The sequence below is a fragment of the Diabrotica virgifera genome, chromosome 8, assembly GCF_917563875.1.
Source record: "Diabrotica virgifera virgifera chromosome 8, PGI_DIABVI_V3a".
Classification (NCBI taxonomy): domain Eukaryota; kingdom Metazoa; phylum Arthropoda; class Insecta; order Coleoptera; family Chrysomelidae; genus Diabrotica; species Diabrotica virgifera.
The window spans coordinates 35,595,461-35,613,070 of NC_065450.1; the positions used below are offsets into that span (position 1 = coordinate 35,595,461).

Below are 17,610 nucleotides of genomic sequence, written 5' to 3' on the forward strand. Positions count from 1 at the left end.
TACTAGTTAATAAATTAACAAGACAAACAACACTAATTGATGTGGCGATACCTAACAACAATAATCTACGTAGTAAATTCATTGAAAAGATCGCCAAGTACAGAGATCTAGAAATTCAAATACGAAGGCAATGGAGAATGCAAAGTACCCAGACGATACCTATTGTTATATCTACTACTGGAGTCATTCCGAAGAACCTCCTCGAAAGCATAAAAAGGCTGGGTCTAAATGAACATCTTTACAAGACCATGCAGAAAGCTGTACTACTCGCAACGACCAGATGTGTACGAAAATTTTTGGGAGATACACCTGCATACCAAGTCACCTAGGGCTCGATAACACGGAAAGAGTCCCACCAGAGCTCAATCCTTTTGATACCGTAGGTATCTGGGATGAGTCAATTTTCCCCTTAGAGGGAGTGTGAGCCGTATGGCTAAATCTGGATAATAATAAGCTGTGGGAGTTATTATGTGGGAGTTATTATGTGGGAGTTATTATGTGGGAGTTATTATGTGGGAGTTATTAATAACTTAGCAGACCACCGCTACCACGAATAAACTCTTGTAAGAGACTAGGTGTGCTGTTACAAATTGTGAACACTGAAGTCCTACCCAATTATGTCGTAGAAGCCCACACATTAGAGTATCTGCACATGCTAATCTACTGTGCAGCAACAGCAATTGCTAATGTAATGGGCATTAAGATCAGAACACGACGGGGTTCTAATAACGGAAGGACTGGTAGCAGAATTGCACCCTGGGAAAAAAGACTGCTCGGAAAGATTGAATTGCTGCGTAGGGATATTGGTCGAGTCACAGAATATATACGAGGTGTAAGAAGTACAAGAGTCATCAGGAGAGCTGAAGAAATAATACGGAATACTGCAAGACACTCAAGATACGATCCAGAAAACAACACAGCCCAACAGTGCCTGGATACGTTAAAACAAAGACTCTCAGTTTATTCAGGACGACTAAGAAGGTACAAAGTGAGTAACAACCGAAAATCCGACAATGCCCTTTTTGAGACTGCTGAGAAGGCGTTCTATCGAAAACTCAATTCCACCGTAGAAAATCTCGATAAGTCTTATCCAAGCCAAGAAGAAATTCATGAGTTTTGGGGAAATCAACTTTCCACACCAGCTGCTCTAAACAACAATGCTGGATGGATCGAAGATACGGCACAGAACTGCCAACACTACACTACTACTCTCTACGAACCCTTCACCACTGAAGAAGTCTCAAATATCATCAAAGAGCTTCATAACTGGAAATCTCCTGGACCAGACGGAGTTCAAAACTTTTGGCTCAAGAAGTTTTGGAGTGCTCATGAATGCTTATCAACACTAATTAATTATGTTATTTCTAATCCGCAGGATATACCATCATTCCTAACTCAGGGAACCACTTATTTAATACCGAAGGATCAAAATAACACCCAAGATCCAGCAAAATACCGCCCAATTACTTGTCTTCCAACTTTGTATAAATTGGTCACATCCTGTGTAGCCCGGCGTATCTACCAACACTGTGCGCTGAACAATATCATAGAGCCTCAACAGAAAGGATGCGCTAAGGGTTCCATGGGCTGCAAAGAACAACTTATCATCGACTCAGTCATTTATAATCAAGCATATTCCAAAAAGAGGAACCTATTTACTGCTTTTATTGATTACAAGAAGGCCTTTGATTCAGTGCCGCATGAATGGCTTATAGATATATTGAAAATATATAAAGTCAATGATAATATAGTGACCTTTTTACAACATATAATGACAGAGTGGAAAACTAGAATTCACCTTCAAATACCTGGTGAAAGTAACATCGAAACTGAAAATATCGCAATCAGCCGGGGCCTGTTTCAAGGAGATTCGTTGAGTCCTCTGTGGTTCTGTCTAGCTATGAACCCACTATCTCAGCTATTGAACTCCACAGATGCAGGTTTTAGCATCAAAAATAACAACAATGTGGTGGCGAAGCTTAATCATTTATTGTACATGGATGATTTGAAATTAATGGCTTCCACTCGAAACCAACTCGACGAGATGCTAAAAACTGTAGAAACTTTTTCTAATGATATTAGTATGTACTTCGGACTAGACAAGTGCCGTATTTTAAATATAGTCAGAGGAAAAGTACAGCCCGGAGGATTCGATATGCAAAATGGCCAGAACATCGAGGCCATGGGTGAAAACGATATGTACAAATATCTTGGAGTAAAGCAAGCGCGGAAAATTGACCATAAACAAATGAAAACAGAGATAACTACTGAGTTTATACGAAGGGTAAAACAGCTGCTTCGCTCACACCTTAACAGTAGAAATTTGTTTAAGGCACTAAACACCTACGCATGTTCCGCGCTTAGCTACTCATTTGGTATTGTTAAGTGGACAAAAACAGATATAGAAGCTCTTCAGCGAAAAGTGCGAACACACCTTACAAAGGCACAAAAACACCATCCTAAGAGTGCAGTAGAAAGAACAACATTACCACGGAATCTAGGAGGAAGAGGACTTATGGATATAGGTGAGCAATTAGATAAACAAATTGCTAATTTAAGAACTTATTTTCAGATGCAGGCTGAGACATCTACTCTACATCGCGCTATCTGCGCAGTAGATGACACAACACCGATCAAACTGAGGGAACCAGAAATGCGCATAAACCACCTTACCAAGGACGAAAAAGTGCGCGCCTGGATGGGTAAACCTCTGCACGGGCGACATCCCAATGAGGTCAGCCAAGACTATGTCGACAATATAGCGTCGAACTACTGGTTGACATCAGGAAAGATGTTCCCTGAAACGGAGGGTTCATTACTGGCCATTCAGGATCAGGTTATACCAACCAGAAATTACCTGAAATATATCATCAAAGACCCTCAGGTTCAAAACGACAGATGCCGATATGGATGTCAAGCCCAAGAAACCATCCAACATCTTACAGGGGGCTGCCAGGCATTTGCTGCAACTGAATACAAGGAACGGCATGATGCAGTAGCAAAAATCCTTCATCAAGAGATAGCTATCAAGCTGGGACTTCTCCAAACAGACCATCTCCCGTATTATCAATACGTCCCTGAGAGTATGCTTGAGGATGGCAACTACAAGCTATACTGGGACCGCACTGTGCTCACAGACCAAACAGTGGCACATAATAGACCAGATCTCGTACTAGTTAATAAATTAACAAGACAAACAACACTAATTGATGTGGCGATACCTAACAACAATAATCTACGTAGTAAATTTACTGAAAAGATCGCCAAATACAGAGATCTAGAAATTCAAATACGAAGGCAATGGAGAATGCAAAGTACCCAGACGATACCGATTATTATTTCTACTACTGGAGTGATTCCGAAGACCCTCCTCGAAAGCATAAAAAAGCTGGGTCTGAATGAACATCTTTATAAGACCATGCAGAAAGCTGTACTACTCGCGACGGCCAGATGCGTACGAAAATTTCTGGGAGATACACCTGCATTCCAAGTCACCTAGGGCTCGATAACACGGAAAGAGTCCCACCAGAGCTCAATCCTTTTGATACCGTAGGTATCTGGGATGAGTCAATTTTCCCCTTAGAGGGAGTGTGAGCCGTATGGCTAAAGCTGTGGGAGTTTTATGTCAGTTCTTCTATCAGGCGCGGCCCCCTGCGAATGGGGGATGCTTTCTGGGTATTCGTAGCGCCAATACCCAGAGAGTAGCAGGAATACTTGCCGTGGAACAAAAACTGACACCTGGCAGTAGGTATAAAATGCACACCCATTAGAATGGAGACAAATAGTTTATGTTTAGGGCCGCTGCCTGGGGATCGCCAGGGCACGTCTGGAGCCGACGCTGGACGTGACAGCATGCGGGACGTCGGTGGCAGGGTGTTGAGGAGGCGGGCCCCTGTCACACAAACAGCTACAGCCCAACAACAAGAACAACAACCACAAGCGAGCCAAACAACAGCAAGAGCTCCACTCGCTGAAGGTGCTGCGCCGGAACATCAGCCGGCGCTCACTCAAGCGGGACGACCGAGGCAGCGCATGAAATGGACTGTGTCCATTAACGAAAGCATCTTGCGCTTCTATTATAAGGTGACAAACCTCGGTCAAGAAACGATCGGCTACAGACAACAGATGTATGCCGAATTTTGCAGGGAGTACCCAGATATTCAAGTATCGGAGCAAAGAGTATCAGATCAATACCGGGTAATCGTAAGAAACAACCTTATCCCAGAGACTAGACGCAATACGATCAAAAGCGAAGTCGAACGGGAGATTATAACCAAGAGCTAGTTTTAGATCAAGTCCCTAATGAAATCCTTGATGAGCAGATTCCTGAGATTCCCATACCAGAAACTCAACCTGACAATACACAGCAGGAAAACAACGAGTTGCGCGATAGCCTAGAAAACGAAATGGCTCGTGCCGTACAAGAGTTTAATGGAACAAATCCACTTAGCAGACCACCGCTACCACGAATAAACTCTTGTAAGAAACTAGGTGCCCTGTTACAAATTGTGAATACTGAAGTCCTACCCAATTATGTCGTAGAAGCCCACACATTGGAGTATCTGCATATGCTAATCTACTGTGCAGCTACAGCAATTGCCAATGTAATGGGCGTTAAGATCAGAACACGACGGGGGTACTAATAACGAAAGGACTGGTAACAGAATTGCACCCTGGGAAAAAAGACTTCTCGGAAAAATTGAATTACTGCGTAGGGATATTGGGCAAGTCACGGAATATATAAGAGGTGTAACAAGTAGAAAAGTCATTAAAAGAGCTGAAGAAATAATGCGGAGCACTGCAAGACACTCGAGATATGATCCAGAAAATAACACAGCCCAACAGTGTCTGGATACATTAAAACAAAGACTCTCCGTCTATTCAGGACGATTAAGAAGGTATAAAGTTAGTAACAACCGAAAATCTGACAATGCACTTTTTGAGAACTCTGAGAAGGCGTTCTACCGAAAACTCAATTCCACCGTAGAAAGTGTCGACAAGTCTTACCCAAGCCAAGAAGAAATTCATGAGTTTTGGGGAAATCAACTTTCCACACCAGCTGCTTTTAACAACAATGCTGGCTGGATAGAAGATACGACGCACAACTGTCACCACTACGTCACTGCTAACTACGAACCATTCACGACTGAAGAAGTCTCAAATGTCATCAAAGAGCTTCATAACTGGAAATCTCCTGGACCAGACGGAGTTCAGAACTTCTGGCTTAAAAAGTTTTGGAGTATTCATGAGTGCTTATCAACATTAATTAATCATGTTATTTCTAATCCGCAGGAATTACCATCATTTCTAACTCAGGGAACTACTTATTTAATACCCAAGGATCAAAATAGCACCCAAGATCCATCCAAGTACCGCCCAATTACTTGTCTTCCAACTTTGTATAAATTGGTCACATCCTGTGTAACCCGGCGTATCTACCAACATTGTGCTCTAAACAATATCATAGAGCCTCAACAGAAAGGATGCGCTAAGGGTTCCATAGGTTGCAAAGAACAACTTATCATCGACTCAGTCATTTCTAACCAGGCATACACTAAAAAAAGGAACCTTTTTGCTGCTTTTATTGACTATAAAAAGGCCTTTGATTCAGTACCGCATGAATGGCTAATAGATATATTGAAAATATACAAAGTAGATGATAACATAGTGACCTTTTTAAGGCATATAATGAGAGATTGGAAGACTAAAATTCACCTCCAAATACCTGGTGAAAACAATATCGAAACCGAAAATATCGCAATCAACCGGGGATTATTTCAAGGAGACTCGTTGAGTCCATTGTGGTTCTGTTTAGCTTTGAACCCCCTTTCCCAGCTATTAAACTCCACTGACTCAGGTTTTAGCATTAAAAGCAATAATACTGTGGTAGCGAAGCTCAATCATCTGTTGTATATGGATGATTTGAAATTAATGGCTTCCACTCGAGAACACCTAGAAGAGATGCTAAAAACTGTAGAAACATTTTCTAATGATATTAGTATGCAGTTCGGTCTAGACAAGTGCCGTGTTTTGAATATAGTCAGAGGAAAGGTACAGCTCGGTGGATTCGATATGCAAAATGGCCAGAACATCGAGGCCATGGGCGACAACGATATGTACAAATATCTTGGAGTAAAGCAGGTGCGGAAAATTGACCATAAGCAAATGAAAACTGAGATAACTACTGAGTTTATAAGAAGGGTAAAACAGCTGCTTCGTTCACACCTTAACAGTAAAAATTTGTTTAAGGCACTAAACACCTACGCTTGTTCCGCGCTTAGCTATTCATTTGGTATTGTTAAGTGGACAAAAACGGATATAGAAAATCTTCAGCGAAAAGTACGAACACACCTCACAAAGGCACAAAAACACCACCCTAAAAGTGCAGTAGAACGAACGACATTACCTCGGTATTTAGGAGGAAGAGGACTTATGGATATAGGTGAGCAATTAGATATACAAATTGCTAATTTAAGAACTTATTTTCAGATGCAGGCTGAGACATCTACTCTACATCGCGCTATCTGCGCAGTAGATGACACAACACCGATCAAACTGAGGGAAGCAGAACTGCGCATAAACCACCTTACTAAGGACGAAAAAGTGCGCGCCTGGATGGGTAAACCTTTGCACGGGCGACATCCCAATGAGGTCAGTCAAGATTATGTCGACAATATAGCGTCGAACTACTGGTTGACATCAGGAAAGATGTTCCCTGAAACGGAGGGTTCATTACTGGCCATTCAGGATCAGGTTATACCAACCAGAAATTACCTGAAATATATCATCAAAGACCCTCAGGTTCAAAACGACAGATGCCGATATGGATGTCAAGCCCAAGAAACCATCCAACATCTTACAGGGGGCTGCCAGGCATTTGCTGCAACTGAATACAAGGAACGGCATGACGCAGTGGGAAAAATCCTTCATCAAGAGATAGCTATCAAGCTGGGACTTCTCCAAACGGACCATCTCCCGTATTATCAATACGTCCCTGAGAGTATGCTTGAGGATGGCAACTACAAGCTATACTGGGACCGCACTGTGCTCACAGACCAAACAGTGGCACATAATAGACCAGATCTCGTACTAGTTAATAAATTAACAAGACAAACAACACTAATTGATGTGGCGATACCTAACAACAATAATCTACGTAGTAAATTCACTGAAAAGATCGCCAAGTACAGAGATCTAGAAATTCAAATACGAAGGCAATGGAGAATGCAAAGTACCCAGACGATACCTATTGTTATGTCTACTACTGGAGTCATTCCGCAAAACCTCCTCGAAAGCATAAAAAGGCTGGGTCTAAATGAACATCTTTACAAGACCATGCAGAAAGCTGTACTACTCGCAACGGCCAGATGTGTACGAAAATTTTTGGGAGATACACCTGCATACCAAGTCACCTAGGGCTCGATAACACGGAAAGAGTCCCACCAGAGCTCAATCCTTTTGATACCGTAGGTATCTGGGATGAGTCAATTTTCCCCTTAGAGGGAGTGTGAACCGTATGGCTAAATCTGGATAATAATAATATTTATTCGTCCTTTAAGGCATACAATGTATAGGACATGTCATTAGTTTTACAAACAACCAAACAATAAAATTGATACATTTATAAATTTTATAAACATTTGAAGGTACATAGAATTAATAACATTTAGGTTATATTTCTGTCCTAAACAAAATCTTCCACAGTATAATAACATTTGATAAGCAATAAGCTTTTAATGGATTTCTTAAAGAAATATTTATTCATTGTTCTATATTTTTTTGGTAAAACGGTAAACAATCTAATGCTCATATACTTTAGTGACATTTCAAATTTACTCGATCTATGACCAGGTACACTCAGCAAGTCGCCACCTCGCGTCGAATAATTGTGGAAACTAGAATTTCTGTCATACGTATGACTATTATCAACAGCATATAGTAACATTCTGAAGATATAAATACATGGAAAACTTAAAATATTATTCTTAATAAATATGGGCTTACAGGTCTCAAGAGGTCTAATTCCAAACATTTTTCGTATTATACGTTTTTGTGTTATAAATATTCTGTCACTGTTGACTGCATTCCCCCATAAAACTATGTTGTAAAAAAGTCTACTATAAACAAGGCTATAGTACCTATACCTTTAACAGCGCAGAGATGGGCATAATATTTTTAATACGGGATAATGCATAGTACGACTTATTAAGGGACTTACTGAGCATGTCTATGTGAACTGACCATTTTAATTTTGAGTCGAGTTGGATACCTAAAATTTTTGTATGATTTGAGGAATCCAGTAGTACATTGTTAAAACTTAGGTGTAGTACAGGATTTACAGAATTTAAGTTATTAAAATATATTACTTTTGTTTTGTCTACATTTAAAATTAGGTTATTAGATCGACACCAGTCATTAAATCGAGCTAAAAAACTATTGCAAGTAGATGCCAATTTCTCATAGGTCTGTGCTGAGACTACAAGAGAAGTATCATCTGCAAATAACGTCAGGTCCAAAGCATCAAACTGGTTAGATGCATCGTTAATAAACAACAAAAAAATTAGGGGTCCTAATACAGAGCCCTGTGGAACTCCCAGATTAATAAAACGTTCCTCCGAAATAGCTTCATTGATTTTAACACAAATTATCCTATGTGATAGATAATTGATTAGCCAATCTAAAAATATACCTCTAAAACCAATATTATACAGTTTATTGCTAACAAAACGGCTATCAAGACAATCAAAGGCACGGGTTAGATCAAAAAAGAGACCTGCCACATATTAACCTGCATCCAAAGATCTGTAGACCCTTTCACAAAATCTGCAGGCAGCAGACTGAGTGGATCTACCGGTACGGAAGCCATGTTGACAATCACTTACAATTTTAAATCTACCCAAAAACTCAGACATACGGTTATACACAATTCTCTCAAATACTTTGGAAAGTACACACAATAAGGAAATAGGTCTATAATTTGAAATGTCTTCCGGATCGTCTTTTTTGTAAATACGAATAACGATTGCTTTTTTTAGAATACTTGGAAAGACTCCTTTACCTATTGATAAATTTATCAAATGTGCAATGTGGTTTATTATATCAGATGACATAGCCTTTAATACTCTTATCGAGATAGAATCAAGTCCAGTGCTTTTTTTATTTTTTAAATTATTGGTCACATTCATTACCTCATTACTCATTACCAACAACAGGTCTAAAGAAAAAACTGTTTTTAAGAATAGTAGAAGATGTGCAACTATTAGATCGAGAATTCCCAAAATGATTTGACAGTTTCTCTTCGGTTACTGTAGCAAAATAATCACAAAAAACTTCAGACAACTGCTTAGAATCAATACAACTTTCACCATCTATATTTAATGCTATGTTTCTTTGGATAGACTTCCTGCCAGTTTCCTTGTTAACAAGATTCCATACAGTTTTATTTTTATTACTTGAATTATTTATCAATTGATCATGGAATTTTAATTTAGATTTTTGTAATAGTTCCGCGTGGTCTTTCTTAATTTTTTAATATTTTTCAAGAGAATTGGCATCTTTTAGTTCTTTATTAAGCCAGTAAGCATTTTTTAAAGGAACTAGACTGCTTAACTTCCGGAGTAATCCATTTTTTATTGCAAGTTTGCTTACTCATATTATACCGTTTTACTGGACAGCAATAATCTAACACATATTATATTAAACTACTTATAAAATTTTCAAAGGATTTATCAACATTATCGGCTAAATAAATATCGTCAAAGTCAGTTACAGATAGCACAGAAGAAATTTGTTTAAGGTTGTTGTCAGACAAGTCTCTAAAATATTTATAATTAGGCTGGTCATTGGATTTAATACAGCTACTATTAATGTCTACTACAAATTCCAAACTAATTGCTCTATGGTCACTTAAATGCGCTTCAAAAACATTAGAATTGCATTGAAGTATATTAGCTGTATTGGTTATAATATAATCAATCTTACTGATAGAAGTTTGGTTCAAACAATTTGTCGCTACCCTTGTGGGAACCATAGAGGTTATGCTAAGATTGTAGCTCATTAGAACATCGTTAAAAAAGAATTTTAAATAAACTATTTTCTAAATAATCAATGTTTAAGTCACCACATATAAAAATGTCGTCAACATACCTATTACAGAGTTCAATCGTATAGGAAAACTGCTTCAAAAACAAATAAAAGTCTCCACTGGGAGGCCTGTAGATACTGATGACTGCAACTTTTCTTTCACAAAACATTATTTTTACCGCACTGCACTCATAATGCATCTCCACAGCCAACTGGCACACATTGATGATCTGATATTCATACCCACATTTCACATACAAAACCGATCCGCCATGCTCATGGATAGGTCGACAATAACTGGTTACAAGATCGTAACCCGGAGTTACCATTAGAGATATTTCATCCTGCTTACACCAGTGCTCCGCAATACTGACGACAATGGGATTTTCTTGGTCAAGCAGAATTTCCAACCTTTCAAGTTTGTTTCTAATGGACGCTGTATTTAACTGTATTTATTTTAAAAATTGCCGTATGCTTTGTTTCATTGTCGATAGATACTTCTACTCGATTTGCTCTTTTTTTTTCCTCAATTGAAAAAAATTTCGTATACAGGCTTTGTTTGGCCAAATCGAGGCATCCAACGCCTTATTGTAGTTTGCTTTCAAAATTTCCACTTTGAAAGAAGAATATATAGCAGGACGACGAGATGGAAGAGCTGAGCAGCTGGCTTCTGGCAGGTTTTTTGATAAAAATGATTGAAGGTCTTCTGCAGATGTTTGCGGTTTCAGATTAAATACGTGTAAAGCAACTGTTTGATCCACTCCTTCTACATTAGAATTTTCAGAATAGTTACCCACTAATAAGTTTTTTCTGGGTATTCTTTTTTTGTAAGTCACTTTCTGCCAATCCCTAGGAATGTTACTGCTTATTTGCATGTTGGCATCTCCAGTCTTTTCGGTTCGACTAGATGCAGGTATTATATTTTGCGCTCGGTTTATGGCTTCGCTGACATCTTTAGCGCTAATTGAATTGTTTTCCTTATATTTCTCCTGGCCTATTGTTGACTCTGGTGAATTGAAGACTTGTTTGTTGTTATCAGCTTTGTGTTTAGATTTTTTAAATAAAGAATAGTAGGTTTTTTCCGGAACTTGTTTTGTTTCTAATTGTTTCAATGAGTCAATTTGTGTATTTAATAGGAATATTTTTTCCTTTAGTTCTGATATTAAGAGACATTTTTGTTTGATAATATATTTAAAGATGTGTATATCTACCTTATTTTCTGTCGACGCAGCTAAGTTTTCGAAGGCATCGAAAAATTTGTCATCACAGTCGCCGTTTGCTTTATCTTCGGTTTTTTCACAACATTTAGTAAAAACTTTGTCAAAAATTTGTAACTCCAGTTTTTTGGCACAACTGGGATGATAACAGCTATCACATATATTATACACTTTACCGGTGAAACAACTTTAGATTTACATTTTCTGCAAACTATATTACTACTGATATCGGCAGTGTTATTTGAACGTGCTTCTCCTGCCATGGCTACTGAGTAATATATTAAAAGCAATTTACCAACATATCAAAAATTGTAAATATAAATTGTAGCAATAAAATTAACCCTGTATTTAAGTAATATTGTTAAAACAAAACAAACATGTTTGTTTTGTTGTTATTTCTTTTAAACCCTGTAGATTTAAGTAATTATTGTATATTAGAATTGAAAAAAGAAAAAAATAAGAAAAAAGAAAAAAAAAAAGAGAAAAAAAAAAGAAAAAAAAAGCAAAAAAAAAGAGAAAAAAACTAAGAAGCTGTAAACCTCCGAGATGTTGAATCGGGTTTATGACTTAGCGTGGTAAAAAATAATTAATAAAAAATAATATTAAAAAATAATAATAAAAAACAAATTAAAAATATGTATACCTAACCAAATAAAAAAAAATACAAAAAAAAAATAAATATTTACAACCAACAGTGTATTATTTAGATAATAATTGTAGTATGTTGATTTATTATATATTTAGAGTTGGTTGAAAACAAAAATTTGTTTGTTTTTAAAATAACAAAATGTCTGGCTAATTAGCTAGGCCAAGGTCATCAAATTCGCACAAAAAAACTTATGCACTATTAATATACATATTTAAGCTAATGTAAAATTAAGATATTCTAATGCTTAATCTACATTTGGTAAATATTTTAAGATAATACTTAAATAGTCACTGATAAACCATCATTACTAATTGTAATTATAACTCTTTTCGTGCAAATAATTTATCAAAACCAATTAGGCATTAGAAAAGGAGTTTTTAACGTCGCCACCAAAATAATAATAGTAAGTGGACTAGTTAGTAGGCTTCTTTCATAATTTGACCGTGATTCTTTCAACTTAAGAATGTTTTGCCTTTATATTGTTTCATATAAAAGGCGTAGCCAACTTATTTTTATTCAGTTAATTCTTAGTCATTGAATCAACAATATGTATTCAAAAGTAAGTCCTAGTTATACCGAAACAAATGTTTCGTCAAATACCACAACAAGAAAATTTTAAATTGTGCCACATAAATTTTATTTCATTGATAATGATAGTTCTATTAATTCTGGCTTCTTATATTAATAAATTATTTTACTTACTTAGTTCGTGCCATATGCTTTTTTTAATTAGAAATTCGGATCAACCCTAAGCCCGACCGCACATCAAAGAAACATGAAACGTAAATTACGTTTCATGGAAATAAACCACTGCTAAACAAATATACGTCCGGCTATTTATTAAACTCTCCGAAAATAAAAATGTGTCATGAGCATGAATCACACTCGTTTCATTGGTAGGCGGACTTTGAGATTTGTTTAGCAGTGTTTTAGTTTCATGAAACATGTTTTTCGTTTCATGTTTCATGTTTTTCGTTTCATGTTTCTTTGGTGTGCGGCTTGGCTTAGGGAGAGCTTAAAATTAATAGCTTTTAAGTTGAACATATTTGTGAATGAACAATTGTCACCGAGTACTTTCTCTAAGTTTATTGGGATACTGTAAATTCTTCTTGTTGTGGAGAAAACTGGACAGTATACAATTTTATGTTTCACTGAGGGTTTAACGTTAGGCAGGCCGCACATCAAAGAAACATGAAACGTAAATTACGTTTCATGGAAATAAACCACTGCTAAACAAATATATGTCCGGCCATTTATGAAACTCTCCGAAAATAAAAATGTGTCATGAGCATGAATCACACTCGTTTCATTGGTAGGCGGACTTTGAGATTTGTTTAGCAGTGTTTTCGTTTCATGAAACATGTTTTTCGTTTCATGTTTCATGTTTTTCGTTTCATGTTTCTTTGGTGTGCGGCTTGGCTTACATTGCTCACAATTCGGTTCGGGTTCTTTTGTTATTAAAAACTTGTGTGTGGTACTGGTATGACCTAAACTAAGATGTATTATTGCCAATAATTGAACCCCGCAATATGTTTCTTCATCAATGTTTTCTATATATCTCCTATATCATATTTTTCTTTCTAGGAATGCACCCCATTATCAGCTTTTGATATTTTACACTTATATTCATTTTTTCATGACATGTAGTACACAGTAAAATAATCTTTACTAAGCTTACAAAATGTAAGTTCTACTTAAATCATACAAAATGTAAAACTTGATTAAATAATAAAAAATATTGATGTCTAAATTAAAACTAATTTTTATGTTACAGACTATGTAAATATCATACTTTGATTTATTTTAGATTTTGTCAGTGCTAGCCATAGCGGCTGCAGCCCAAGCTGGAGTTTTGGACTATAGTCATGGTCATGCTACCTCATATGCTTCATCAAATCTTGGTGGACCAGAACATGGACATGGATATGCTGCTCCTGTTTTAAGTCATGCTTATACTGCTCCAGTAGCTGCTGCCCATGGATATGCTGCTCCTTTATTAGCCCATGGTCACTCCGCACACCATGATGTAGACTATTATGTAAGCATACTGTATTTGCTTATTTCATTTTTAGTTAAATTAAAAAAAAAATATTTTCATACTACTATATTTATTATTCTAGGCTCACCCCAAATACGAGTTCAACTACGGCGTTCAAGACGGCCATACTGGAGACCACAAAACCCAACACGAGGTCCGTGATGGTGACGTAGTTAAAGGTTCATACACCGTAGCTGAACCTGACGGTACCCTTCGTACTGTACACTACACCGCTGATGACCACAATGGTTTCAATGCTGTTGTTGAAAAATCTGGACACCCTGTACATTCGGCTCCATCTTACGGACAAGGAAAAGTGCTCTTGGCCGCTCCAGCTGAACACCATGCTCCATTATACCATCATTAAGACTTGAAGAATGCATGTTGAATATTGTTATTATATTTATTTATTTTGTCGATTGAATTACTGTGTAATAAATTTTTTTGTATAAATAAATTGAACTGAATCTACAAACATAGTATTTACTCTTCTTCTTTTCCTGTCTCTCCCATCGGAGGTTCGATATCATTATGGCCGATCGAACTTTGTTTAGAGATGTTTTCGCACCTTGGGAAGAAGAGTGTGCCAACTCAAAAAATGGCAATTTTGAGTTAAGTTGACTAAACGATAGTTTTTAATGTACTCTTTTGGGTAGAAGAGTGTTCCAACTCTAAAACCTCTCATAGTTCATTCAGTTTTTAAAAGTTCAGTATTCCTTTGGCTAAATCTTTCATATATTGGCAAGAATACTGTGCCAAGTAGAATGGAACAGTCTTCTTGTAAAATATGCAGTCAGAATTATTATTATAATTTGCTGGAAGAGTGTTCCTTTTGAATTGGTACACTCTTCTCCCAATAATAACACAGCTGATCGTGGGTTGGCACCATTAAAAGTTAGGTTATGTTATGCATACTTAACATTATGACTGACAATTACTAATTTTGACAGGAGATTTTGGTTAAAACATTAGTACTTTTCGGTTTTCGTTCATATCAGAATGGAAAATAGATTATCTGTAGAAAAATCCAATCAAAAAATGTCAAGAGCCCAAAGAATAATTGAGTCGGCTTTAAAACAAATATCTCAAGGTAAGTTGTAATTTTGCATATTATATAACCTAATTTTTGTTGTTTCTATAAGCATCTAAATTAGTTTCTGAAAAGAATTTTATGTAGATACATACTTACCTACTATTTCGAAGTGAAATAGTAAGCTAATATTTGTTTATGTATTCATTTCAATTTAGTTGAGGGTTTCATTTAACTTTACAAAGTAAGCCTACCTACCAGTTTAAGTAATTATTATGATTATAATTCATCACTTTTTCTTTCCAGATGATGTATCACAATCTTATAATGAGACAGCTGTTAATAACAAAATAGAAATTTATGATGATGCTACACAAACAAGTGGGTCTACTGAATTGGCTGCACCTGATTTAACTGCTGAATCTCAAAATGATATGTCTTCTAATTCAGCCATGCAGGAGGAAATAATTACATCATGTGATGATGACTATGTTGATAATACTTCCGAGGATGAAAATTGGGAACCATTGTCAAAAAAAAGCAAGCAACGGTATTATAATAGAGTATATTCAAGTGATTCAGAGGACACAGATACTTCATCAGACAGGTTTAGTAGTAATATTAATAAAAATTGTAGTGCTAGTACTCATAATGTAGTTATAAGTAGTTCTGATAGTGACATAGCAGAGACGCCTAAGAAGCGTGTACGGAAAAGGTTTCGTAACGAATTAAATTGGAAAAAAACTGCAGCAAAAATCAAACGCAATTCAGGAAGTTCGTATATTAATTCAAGTGGTAAAACGATTGAAGCAAAATCATTAAAGCCTCCATGCAGTATAAACTGTCGTCTAAAATGCACTGAGAAGATTAATAATCAAGAACGTCAAATAATTTTCAACAACTTCTATGCTTTACAAGACCTAACACGTCAGAGAGACTGGATTGTAAGGAATATAAAGAAGGTCCAACCAAAATATCGGTATACTAAAGAAGGAAGCAAACGATCTTATAATAACAATTATTTTTTTGAATGTAATGGTAGTAAAATACAGGTATGTAGGCACTTTTTCTTGAACACATTAGACATTAGTAAAAGAACTGTTAGTACTGCTTTAGAAAAATGCAACAATGAGGGATTTATTGAAGGTGAGCGACGTGGTAAGCATGGGAAACACATAAAACTTGATGACAATTTATTACAAGGCATGTTCAATTTTATCAATGCAATTCCTAGGATAGAATCCCATTATTTGAAGAATCAAACTACAAGGGAATACATAGATGGTGGCAAAACCCTTTCTGATTTACATAGAGATTATAAACTTGAATGCCAACAAAATAAAACATTGTTTGGTAATTATACAGCTTTCAGAAAAAAATTTTTAGAAAAATTTAACATAAGTTTTTTTATTCCGAAAAAAGACAATTGCAGTACATGTGAACAATATAAAAATTGTCCAGAAAATGAAGAATTTAAATTAATTTATGATGCACATTTAGAAGTAAAGGAACAAGCTAGGGAAGAGGAAAGAATAGATTCATTAAGGGCAAAAAATAAAGAGTGTGTCACAGCTGCTTTTGACCTACAAGCTGTGCTACCAACTCCATGTGGAGATGCATCCTTATTCTATTATAAAAGACGACTTTCCACCTTAAATTTTACGGTATATGATATAGGAAATGCCACTGGATTTTGCTATGTATGGAACGAAGCTCAGGCAAGACGAGGCAGTAACGAAATTGGTTCTTGTCTTCTATATTTTCTACAGAACAATTGCCAAAATAGAGATGTCATATTCTATTCTGACAATTGTCCTGGGCAAAATAAAAATCAGACAATCCCGTTAGCCTTTCTCTATGCAGTAGAAAAATTTAATGTTAATTCTATTACTCACAAGTTTTTGCCGACTGGACATACCCAAAACGAAGGTGACATGGTCCACTCATTGATCGAAAAACAAAAAAAATTAGCGTTACGTTCTGGCACTATTTCTGTTCCAGCGCAATGGATCACTGTTATTCAGACAGCTAAAAAAAATGGTAATCCACTAAAGGTTCAAGAGCTGAGTACAGAGGATGTTAAGGACATAAAGCAAATGATGGGAAATAAATCAAATTTCTCAAAAAATACCTTAGGCGAGACTGTGAAATGGAAAGAAATTAGTGTCGTTCGAGTTGAAAGAGGAAGCCCATTCCATATTTTTTATAAGTACAATTTCAAAGATGAATTTAAGGTTTTAGATATAAGAGAAAAAAAGAGAGGACGACAAGCACAATTAAAATTGAAACCAGCGTACAAGACCCTCCTGGCATTTCGTCTGCTAAAAAACAAGATTTGTTGTCCCTTTGTACATCTAATATAATAAATAAACAGTATCACAATTTTTATGAGTCTTTGCCGATTTCAAATTCAGTTGATACAAACAATTGTTAGCTGAAGTCAATGAAAATTTACTAAGATAATTAATGTAATTAAAGATTTAATATAAGTAATAATTATTTCAGTATGTATTTAAGTGTAACCAACCTTTTTATAATTTGTAATCAGCTCTATGTAACTTAATAAATGTACGTTAGTTCTGCTACTGTGTTT

General features: G+C 36.3%; 2 protein-coding genes across 2 annotated transcripts in view; both read left to right on the top strand.

Annotated features, from left to right (window-relative positions):
- The window catches only part of LOC114335206 (cuticle protein 19.8-like), a 28,579-nt gene extending 14,110 nt beyond the window's left edge, over positions 1-14,469 (top strand). Inside the window, exons 4-5 of the mRNA XM_050658979.1 lie at positions 13,757-13,987; positions 14,070-14,469. Coding sequence (XP_050514936.1) covers positions 13,757-13,987; positions 14,070-14,354 — 516 coding nt within the window. The 3' untranslated portion in view covers positions 14,355-14,469. The remainder of the gene's footprint in view (positions 1-13,756; positions 13,988-14,069) is intronic.
- A 100-nt stretch (positions 14,470-14,569) lies between these two features.
- On the top strand, positions 14,570-17,380 carry LOC126890131 (uncharacterized). Its single transcript, XM_050658980.1, has 2 exons — positions 14,570-15,077; positions 15,324-17,380. Exons 1-2 carry the CDS (start codon positions 14,987-14,989, stop codon positions 17,378-17,380), a joined length of 2,148 nt encoding a protein of 715 aa, XP_050514937.1. The 5' UTR covers positions 14,570-14,986.
- Positions 17,381-17,610: the final 230 nt, after the last annotated feature.

Coding starts and splice junctions, on each gene's coding strand:
- LOC126890131 (XM_050658980.1), top strand. CDS start 14,987: ATGGAAAATAGATTATCTGTAGAAAAATCCAATCAAAAAATGTCAAGA. Junction 15,078..15,323: donor TTTAAAACAAATATCTCAAG/GTAAGTTGTAAT, acceptor TTTTCTTTCCAG/ATGATGTATCACAATCTTAT.